This window comes from Azolla caroliniana, unplaced genomic scaffold (genome assembly GCF_043228905.1).
Source record: "Azolla caroliniana isolate FFs.n. ecotype wild unplaced genomic scaffold, voAzoCaro1.0.p SCAF_5, whole genome shotgun sequence".
Classification (NCBI taxonomy): domain Eukaryota; kingdom Viridiplantae; phylum Streptophyta; class Polypodiopsida; order Salviniales; family Salviniaceae; genus Azolla; species Azolla caroliniana.
The window spans coordinates 20595219-20606044 of NW_028230440.1; the positions used below are offsets into that span (position 1 = coordinate 20595219).

Genomic DNA, 10826 nt, shown 5'->3' on the forward strand with positions numbered 1-10826 from the left:
ATAGCCCGATTGTCATCATCCTTTACGTGGATGATTTGGTCATCAGAGGAAAGGATATCGCCGAGATTAACAAAGTCAAATCACTTCTCTCTGACAGATTCGAAATGAAAGACCTGCACGAGCTCCATTACTTCCTAGGCATTGAAGTAATTCGGACATCAGTCGGAATAATGATCTCACAACGGCACTACGTTCTCAACTTGCTGTACATGTTCGGAATGACCGAATGCAAACCTGTGTCCACCCCTCTCGATCGTAATCTCAAGATGGATGTCGATTCCAGCACAGCCATGTGCGAGTCAACTCAGTATCATCAATTGATCGACAACTTAATCTATCTCACCATTACTCGACTCGATCTCAATTATTCGGTTGGCCTACTTAGCCAATTCATGCAGAATCCGTGAAGCCTTCATCTCGATTGCGCTAAGAGGATACTCTTGTATGTCAGTACCACGATGGATTATGGCATTATGTATAAGTCCAATACGCCCATTCGATTCGAAGGATACATAGACGCGGACTAGGCAGGATACAAAGCAGATAGACAATCCACATCCGGATTCGTCTTCTCCCGCGGCAACGGAGCGATCTCCTGGATTAGTAAGAAGCAACCGACAGTCGCACAATTGAGCACGGAAGCCGAATACAGGGGCGCGACAGTCGCCACATGCGAAGCTGTATGGCTCAAGCGCATACTAAAGGATCTGGGCATTCCCATTACGGATCCAATTCGCCTCTTCTGCGACAACATGAGCAGCATCTACCTCGCTCGGAACCCCATCTTCCACGCGTGGACTAAACACATCGAAGTGTACTACCACTTCATCCGCATGTGTGTATAGGCCGAAGATATCAATCTGCAACATATCAGTATGCACCTCCAGATTGCTGATATTTTTATGAAGGCCTTAGGAGTCGACAAGCTCGGGCAATTCACATCAGATCTTGGTCTCACGGCATCCACATTGCCGAGCTTGAGGAGGAGTATTCCGAGTGACATGCGCGCACTATACGCATTTGATCGAGTACACAATATGCAACGATACGTGAGTACGCAACACGAGCACGAAGCCGAAAAGCCAAACAATCCAGTTCGAGGATTACGAATGCCGGAAGCCTTATTCCAAAGACAGAACCGAAACAAATTTTCGACAAATGGAAGTTGTGTTCGAAGGGGCGTTTTGAGAGTCGAACTCAACTTCCCATAGTAATAGGTTTCACACTAGCTCATGGTCATACTAGGCTAGTTTTGTAAATAGTAGAAAGGGCACTTGCCCAAGTTTAGTTGGTATTTAAACCAACCCCTTGTAACTTAGTTATTGTTGGAAGTATTTTGGTTAACGTAATATACAATCTTTTATCTTTGTCTTAAGCTCTCTCACTCACTCTCTCTCCCTCCCTCTCTCAGTTTTGCCTTATGTGCATACACACACACACACACGCACGCACGCGCAGTCCTTCCGCTGCATCTCAGCCACCCTTGCTCCTCATTTTATTTATAGTAAGTCACTTATATACTTAGGTAAAAAAGTAAGACTGAGTAGGAGAGTGTAGAGAAGATAGAGAGAAGAGAAGAGAAAAGAGAGAGAGGTTTTTTCTCTGCGTAATGAAACAAAACGTTTTTGGGCTGCTAAAGAGGTTAGTCTCCTTCCCCCCTTTCCTTCCTCTCTTGAACACACTAACGATCTTGCACATCACGATCCGTTGTGCACTAAGAAGAGCCGCAACGCCTTCGTAACACTTTCGACTTGAGATTGTGTAACCCCTCTTTAATATTGCACTTGTTATGCTAATCTCGTGTTTCAAGACTATTCTTGTACATTAATAATTGATCTACTTGTGAGCGCAAGTGTGCAAAGGAGAGGAACACGTTGCACCTTTCGACTCTACGGAGCATTCGACTCTAGTGAGCCTCCGAGTCCCACAAAGCCTTTGACTATGGAGAACCTTCGACCCTAGGGAGCGTTCGCCTCCTGCCAGCTTCCGACTCTAGGAGGTCTCGACTTTGACGAGCCTTCGAGTCCTAGGAGCCTTCGACGCTAAGGAGCCTTCAGCTCTAATGAGCTTTCGCGGCCTAGGAGCTTTCAAGTCTATTGAGCTTTCGACTTCTAGGAGTCTTCGAGCCCCGTAACATGTGCGCCCTGTTAAGCCCTTAGTGTCCTTCGTAGTTGACGACCCCATGTGGTCCTGCCTGAGTAGCGCATGCGCACACGCGATTACGCCACAACGTTTCAGGGCAAGGCCTCGAGCAAGGCGGGTGAGCGGACACGCAACGCAGTGACGATGGCCAACGATTCCCATTCCTTCTTTCTTCTTTTTTGTCCGCCTTCTTCTGTCCGCAATGACGAAAAACTTCTTCTTCTTCTTCTTCTTCTTCTTCTTCTTTATGTCCGGCTTCTTCTGTCCCAAAAGAGAAAAAGAGAGAGAAGAGAAGAAGAATCCATGGCCATACCCTCCCTCTCTCTGTCTTCTGTCTCTGTCTCTGTCTGCCATTCAAACTGGAAAAAAAAGCTCCTGCTCTCTAACGGCTCCATCTCCTCCTTCCCCCAATTTTCAATAATGGCGCCCATCTCATGCTTCTCTGCTCTCTTCCTTCTTCTTCTTCTTCCTCTCATGTCTGCCTCCTGCCTGTCTATGCCCCTCCATCCTTCCCTCTGCAGGTGAAGAAGAAGAAGAAGAAGCTTCTCTCTCTCTTTTACCTTCTTCGGATCTGATTTCCTTCTGATCTTCCCATCCATCTATCCATTCATCCATCTATCCATCCATCCATCCATCCATACCCATGGCTCCCCGACATAGCTCTCGCTTCTCTCGCAGCCGGGAGCCCTTCTCTGCTGCAACCCCTCCCCGCCAGAAATACGTCTTCCCTCTCGTTAACACCCCTGTTCGCAGATCTAGGGAGAACTGCGAGAATTTCCCACCCGAGAATGCTTCTTCTCTCTCTAACCCTAACCCTAACCCTAACCTTAACAGTAGCCCCTTCTCGGAGTTCAAGCCTTCTCCTTCTCTCGCTAGATCTTCCTCGAAACCCAAGCCCAGTGCAAATAATCTCTCCTTACCTTTGCCTTCTCGCAATGCTTTGTCTCGTCCTTCACCTATTTCTTCAGTCCACACTGTGGAAGTCCACACTATGGCCGTGGATGGCAACGAAAACCCTGGAAATGCAAAGAGGAAGCTTAACCTTGAAGCCCTACAGCCTGCAAACGAATCTGCGGAACACGACCATGGCGTCAATGTAACAAATTTCTTTCTTTCTGTTGCTATTGCTTCTCTCTCTCTCTCTGTGCAGCTGTTTCTCATCTAGGATCAATTCCCTCTGTGAGATTTCGCGAACTGTTTCTAACTATGCGTTATTTTCATAGTGTTTCCATGGTCTCTTTCTGAATTCGTCGCAAATTCTCTGCTTTATTCTATTTCCCCTTCAGATTATGATAAGGATTCGCCCAGGTAACTCTAAAGAAGCCACAGAAGAAGCCACAGAGATCGTTGACAAGCTCTCAGAAACCTCCTTGAGCTTGTTAGATCATCAATTCACATTTGATCGTATCGCAGGGGGAGATACATCCCAGGTAAAATCTCCTGAGAACTGAACCAATAAATTCGCAAATATCCCATTGTAACACAGTTTTTGAAGTTAATGTTTCCTGGTTCTGTCTCAATTTGCAGAAATATTAGCTTAATATACTCTAAACATAAGGTTTCCCTGTATAAATTTAGGCAGCTAGATGTTAATATCACCTATTTGCAGAAATTCTTGATAATCAGTACCCAGTTTCTCTGCATTGAGCTCTGGCGAACTTGGTACATATTTGAGTTCGTCAGACTCCACGACAAGGGTTTTCTTTGAGGAACTGTAGAAACTTGCAGAGATCGTTCTTAACAGGGAAAAATTTCTTTACAATGATTGATAGGATTTCACAGAGCGAGGTCAATGAGCTTCGAAACTAGGATTTTCCTCTGAGTAAAATTAGGAATTTGACCAAATCGAGGTCAATAAGCTTCCAAATTAGGAATTTTTTTCCTAATTAGAATTTAGGATTTTTTATTCTCGGCGTCAAAATGTTGCACAGGTCAAGCTAATTTAACTGAACAACTACTGAATATTGTCTATATTTTTCCCTGGTTTCCCAGCCATGAAATTGTTGTATAACACCATTTCTTTGTTATATCCAGCAAGGAATGTTTCAGATGGTTGGCTTGCCTTTCGTTGAGAACTGTCTGAAAGGCTTTAACAGTTCTCTTTTCACCTATGGGCAGGTACTTTACTTTTGTTGAAAATTCTTCAATTATACTCATTTGATGGTCAAAGATATTTTGTCTTTAATTCAGCTACCTAATTATACGTTTAATCTTCATTGTCTCATAAAAGACTGGAAGTGGGAAAACATACACCATGTGGGGTCCTACAGAAGGACTAATACAAAGATCCATGGAAGAGAAAGGTTTAGCACCTCGTGTCTTCGAATGTCTGTTTCTAAGAATAAAGGAGGTCAGTGTAGAGTTGTGTTGTTATGGTAGATATGTGGTTCCATTGATTGTACTATACTCATCACTCACAACAGTGCTCTTGTTTTCTTCCTCTTAATTGGACAGGAAGAAGGAAAACACAAAGGTGAACAATTCTCGTATCAATGCCGGTGCTCCTTTCTTGAGGTTTTCTCTCAACATCTTTATCGGTTAATGTTTTAAACAAAGAAATGTGTTAAGCTATTTGTAACTGGGAAAATCGAGATGAGGAAAAGGAATCCAGAGTTTGCAATATGAATGCCTGTTTATTTGTTTATTGATTGTATTTTTTTCCACTGATCATCAAACCACAATATAGGCTTAAACTTAATGGTGGTCATTCAGGAAATGATATGCTGCAGTATCCATAGTCTGTCTTCAGTTTGAATGGTGCAATCAATTCTCCATCAGAAAAGATTTGTAAAATGGACTTAGTATTGATACATTTGGAAACTTGGGCAAAGTCTCTGAAGAGTAGATGTAGTGAAGTGAAATTAACCAAAAATTAAGGTTCTTGGATTGTTTAAATAGTCATTTCTGCAGAAATTGGCTTGTTGCCAGTGACTACATGCAGAATTATGTGGAGAAAGAAAAGAGGACGGATACACTTGAAGAGATTTTGCTGTATAGCATAGTAACCAAAAGATGGGATCACATAATACTTGTCACCATGCATTAGCACTGTAATTTCATGTTCTTCATGTAACGCCGTATATATATTGTTGGCTTACAGATCTACAATGAGCAGATAACAGATTTGCTAGAGCCCTCCCAGAAAAATCTCCAGGTAACAATTGAGCTCAAGCTAGTATGTGCGTATGTATAAATATGTGTCTGTATCTTGTGACAAGTCCTCAAATTTTCTCATTATTGTAAACTCTGTAGATCCGCGAGGATACAAAAATGGGTGTGTATGTTGAAAACCTTACGGAAGAGTATGTTTCTTGTGTAGAAGACGTGTTTAGCCTAATATTGAAGGTATAGTTTTGTTCATCAGTTCTCATATGTTCATATTCTTCCTTCCATGCATTGAAGCTACATGTACTCTTTCTTGATGCAATAGGGTTTGGGAAATCGGAAAATTGGCTCAACCAGCATGAATTCAGATAGTTCTCGCTCACACACTGTATTCATTTGTACAATTGAGTCACGATGCAAGGTACACAATCTCTATTGAAAGAGTAAGAAGTTTGAAGGCAAGATAATTGATGCTAACAGTCATCACATATACTGTTTCTATTACGTAATAGTTTGATTTCTCATGCTGAATCATTCATATATTTTACAACAGAGTGCTAATGGCGTAAGCTGCGTCAAGACAAGCAGGATGAATTTAGTGGATCTAGCTGGTTCAGAGCGTCAAAAATCAACAAGGGCTGCTGGACAACGTCTGAAAGAGGCAGGAAACATTAATCGTTCCCTTTCACAGCTAGGGTAAGAAGCAGGGGAGTTCATTTTTTCCATACCATGCTGATTGAAACTTGTTTTACAATTTTCTAGTCATTTGATGGTCACTGCAGGAATGTGATCAATATCCTTGCTGAGATGTCGCAGACAGGAAAACCACGGCACATCCCCTACCGTGACTCAAGACTAACTTTCCTTCTTCAAGAATCTCTTGGTGGGAATGCAAAACTGGCAGTTATTTGCACAATATCTCCAATGAGCAGGTAGGCATTTTGTTGATCAATAGTTATAATATGTATGATTGAAATATATATAGTACACCAATGGTTTTGCTCGTGCAGCTGCAAAAATGAGACCTTGAGTACGTTAAGGTTTGCTCAACGAGCAAAAGCCATAAAGAATGAGGCAATGGTCAATGAGAAAACGGAAGATGAAGTTCAATCACTGAGGGAACAAATTCGGCAACTAAAAGTAAGGATATTATCTTTACTTAAGCATTTGAACAATAGAAAATGTTAATAGTTTTTACCTTTCATAGTAGCAATGGGTAGAAAGTACAACTTGTGTCATGATTGAATGAGCAGGATGAACTTATGAAGATGAAAAACGAAATTCCATCGAATGGTCTCGGGAATGCTGCCTCTCTTTGGAATGCACGGCGAAGCTACAATCTTCTCAGGATGAGCCTAAAACGATCAATGATACTACCTCACCCTGATAGCGATAGTGATGAGGATATGGAGTTTGAAGATGCAGAAGATGGTTCTAATGATTCACCACCTAAAAATCAGGATGAGTTACCTCTTTCCAGTGACAAGAAAAGCCGTCCACTGAATCTTTCTGATGGGGAACTAAATGCTGAAGATTCAGAATGTCGTGCAAGTAAGAAAGGGAGGCTTCTGAATGGGTCTGATAATCCTACATCACCAACAAGTATAGGTGCAATTTGCTTGCTGGAATTCCCATGATTCTATTTTCAAATCATCGTTTTATATATGTATGACTGTGTAACTTGGCAGGTAACTCTGAAATAATTCCCTCTGATGATGTTGAAGAGGGCACCGTCGGCATGGGATTGGAACCTTTGAAACCTCATCAACAAGAAGATGAAAACAAGGGTAGATGCTCCCACAGTGTTTTGGCAAGTTCGGAATTTGCAGCAGCCACAGACATTCACCTTCCACAAATCTCATTTGATGCATCAAATGGAAATGAAAACTCTCACATGTCTGAATGTGAAATATTCCATTACAATACTGAAGCTACAGATCAAATGCAGGTGGCTGTATCACCAAACACAAGCATGGTCAAGAGTTGTCCTCAAGTGCCTGCATTGAGTGTTTCTCCAAGTTTCCAAGCAGTTAACGTGACAACCTCATGCAAAGGATCATTTTTCGCTGACAATGCTGGAACTCTGCCCATGGAAGATATAGAAATTGACCAATATGAGCAATCCAGAGCTCTAAATGGAAGCTTATGTGGAGAAGAGAACAATAAGATTCTATCTTCTTCCACTAAAGAGTTGGTCGCAAGTCCTGGAATTGAAAACTCTGACATGTGTGAATGTGACACATTGTGCTACAATGGTGATGCTGCAGAGGCAATGCAATTGGTTGTCTCTCCAAGTTCAAGCATACTCAAAGGTAAGCTCCAAGTGCCTACATTGTGTGTTTCTCCAAGAATGCAGGAGATTAAAAAGGTAAGTCCATGCATTGTATCTGCTTCCACCTCCAATATTCAAGCTTTGCCCAATAAGTTTGTGCAACCTGGAGCCATACATCGAAGTCTTTGTGTTGTAGATAATAATGGTATATTGCCAGTGCAGTCAAAAAGTTTGTCCTCTCCCACTGAACGGCTTGCTGCAAGTCTTTATCGCGGCTTGCAGATTCTAGAAAACCATCAGAAAAAGATTGCAAATAACCGTGCATCATATACATCTTCCTTCTCCTTACAAAATCTGTCCAAATCTGTTGTGGACAAAAGTGTACAGACTTCACCAATGATGTCTCCTAAAAAAGCAGACCCTTTACATGTTGCCATTACTCAAGATGTTGGCTTGCCAGAGCATCAAACATTTGATATACCAGAATGTGATGCAAGTGCTCATGAGAATCCAAGCATGGGAAGTCAATGCCATGAGGATGATCCTCTGATTAGTGTGGAGGACACAATAATAGGCCAATGCGATGAATACACCAATACAGAATGTGTTTTGGTTGATACATTTGCCGATCCATCAACTGTGTCACAGTCTCATCAAGATGAATATGGTAAGCCCACATGCACTATGGTTGGTACAGAAGAACCAAGCACTGGACCTCAATGTGAAGAACTCCAGGTAGAGGATTATCTTCGTGGATGTAACTAAAATTTTTTGTATGCAAATTGTTATAGATCTTATCAATTCATTCGGTTTTGTCTATTGATACAGAACCTGAAGGCTCTTTTAGCCGGAGCTTTAAGGAGGGAATGTGCTGCTGAAGAAGCTTTGAACAAGAAAAATATGGAAATCGAGCAGCTAAACCGACTGGTAACCAATCGATTTGAGATTGTCTTTACTAATCGCCTATTGATATTGTCTATATTTGATGGTTTTCCATTATGTAGGTAAATCAATACAAACATGAAAGAGGGTGCAATGCTGTGCTACAAGAAAGTGGTGAACTCAAAATGGCCAGGCTTCAGAATCTTATGGAGGGAACCATGCCCACTGATGCTTTCATGAATGAGCAATGGGCTTCTCTAGTGAATGAACACAAGGTAACATCTTTTCTTTTCTTTTGGTGATATGTGATTGATAATTTAAGCCATTCCTCTCATGTTTGTGCATTCTTTGATTTCTGATATGATTGTTTATGATTTTTCACTTTTACCAGATTTTACAAGGAAAATATGATAGACATCCTGATGTGACACTAGCTAATTTAGCACAACACCGTCTCAATGAGGAGCTTGAGAAGTATCGGAATTTCTATGATTGTGGAGAACGGGATGAACTACTTAGCGAGATTAGCCAGCTGAAGAGCAAATTGCATGATTCTCTAGAGAAAAACAAATTGGTTGGTGCTATACCTGAGGAAGAATATGGGAAAGAAAGTTCATCTTCAGAGCAGAAGTTCACATCTATGATTAGTGACCTAATGATGCAAGTTGAAGATTACAAGCGTATTGCGGAACAGAAGGAGACAGAATTAGAGGGTGAGCACAGGTGTGCAAATGAGATGAAAGAAGCTCTACAAGTGGCAATGGAAGGGCATGCACGTTTGTTAGATCAATATGCTGAATTGCAAGAGAAGCATATAAGGTTACTAGCAAAGCATAGGAAGATGAGAGAAGCCATAGCTGATGCTAAGAAGAAAGGTGGAAAGATGGGTTGTTTCAGAGGTAAGTGGTTTGAAGCTCAAGCAGCTGAATTGGCTGCAATTAAGATTGAACAGGAGCAAGAAAGAAAAAGAGCAAAAGAACAGATAGAAGAACTCCAAGCTCAAGTTCATGATACTGCTGATGCTGTCCAGGCTGCTGGTGAGCTTCTTGTTCGGCTGCGAGAAGCATATGAATCGGTATTGGTTGCTGAGGTAAACAATGCAATTGAATGATTTGATATTTATGTGGTTATGAAGGTTGCTATTTGCAATTGGCGGAATTTTATTCCAAATAAAGGATTGCTATCGACTTCATGCTAACTAATTCAGTGGATTGACTGTTAGACTCAATAGATTGGCTTCCTCTTCTATGTGGTTACAGGATGCTGCAGAACTTGCTGCCCAAGATGTGGAAAAGCTTCATCGGGAGAATGAGAGGCTAAAGAGAAAGCATTCGACCGAAATTGCTACAATGCAGCAAAGGCTGATGGAGGCGAGGTTTCAAAAGACAACAGTGTGTCCAATGTGCTTAATGGCGGAAAGAGTCAAATTTCAATTCCCAGAAGTTAATGCAGAAGAGGCCCAAGCAGCCATTGAAGCAGAGCAACTTGCAGCTGGAGAAGAGGATGAAACATTGAATTCATTCACATGAATAGAACATTGTCATCATCGTTGTGATGTTAAGCATTATTATCATCATCAACATCATTGCATGATTATCAGCTTCCCTGTCAAGTAATCATTATCATGTTGAATATTTCAACTAAGCATCCCCTGTTTATAAATGGCAGCCCTTAGCATCTTATTCTTGCAAGTAGTAGTGGTTGTAATAGGGCAGATCTCATGCCCTTGAATTGCTGATTAAGAAGACTGGTATTATTTATACATATGTGTGAGTGATTAAACTCACTAAGGTTTGTCATTACATAAGAATTTCATTTTTTATTATTGCAAATTGAGTCCCATGAGAAATTGGTAGTTCATCTATGACTATGAAATGAAATTGGTAGTCCATCTATAACCAAGTAGCAAGGAAGGTTGACAATTCTTGAGTCAAACATTCTCCGTGGTTCTAAGGTTGTGAGTAGTGAAGGCGTAGCAACCGGATATTCCCATCTTAAATACCAAGAAAGTCTCCAGGAACATTATACAATTTTGGTGGTTTTCTTGGAGATATTTCAGCTACTAGAGGCGTTTCCTTCAGTTGAGTGGCTCGTAAGTGCTATGCACCGTTTCTTTACTAAGCTAATGAACACTACGATCTATGTATACATGAAATCACTTTGCTGAATGCTCGATTTAGTGGTATCTCTATGGGGATCACATTCATTTTTGGTTTCTTATCCGGAATTTCTTGAGTTTCTTTTTGCATGGTTGTAAGATGGCATGTGGATACTAGGAGATTGTGGCCAATCTTAATACACTATTGAGGCACATTATTTTATGACATTGGAGCATGGAACCCAGCATGTGACACTATAGCATGTTACAAAAGTGCAATTGGGGACTAGGAGGCAAAGGGAGCCTCGCTAACTCTTCTAGTGTCAC

At 41.4% G+C, this 10826-nt stretch overlaps 1 protein-coding gene across 1 annotated transcript; it reads left to right on the forward strand.

The window, feature by feature from the left end:
- Nucleotides 1-2737: 2737 nt before the first annotated feature.
- Nucleotides 2738-10221, forward strand: LOC147864393 (kinesin-like protein KIN-12A). The gene is made up of 17 exons (XM_087320188.1): nucleotides 2738-3238; nucleotides 3429-3572; nucleotides 4177-4260; nucleotides 4373-4492; nucleotides 4597-4656; nucleotides 5243-5296; nucleotides 5395-5487; nucleotides 5573-5668; nucleotides 5801-5943; nucleotides 6030-6179; nucleotides 6258-6387; nucleotides 6501-6855; nucleotides 6936-8254; nucleotides 8348-8446; nucleotides 8524-8676; nucleotides 8793-9491; nucleotides 9661-10221. Exons 1-17 carry the CDS (start codon nucleotides 2786-2788, stop codon nucleotides 9928-9930), a joined length of 4422 nt encoding a protein of 1473 aa, XP_087176314.1. The 5' UTR covers nucleotides 2738-2785; the 3' UTR covers nucleotides 9931-10221.
- The last annotated feature ends 605 nt before the right edge of the window (nucleotides 10222-10826 follow it).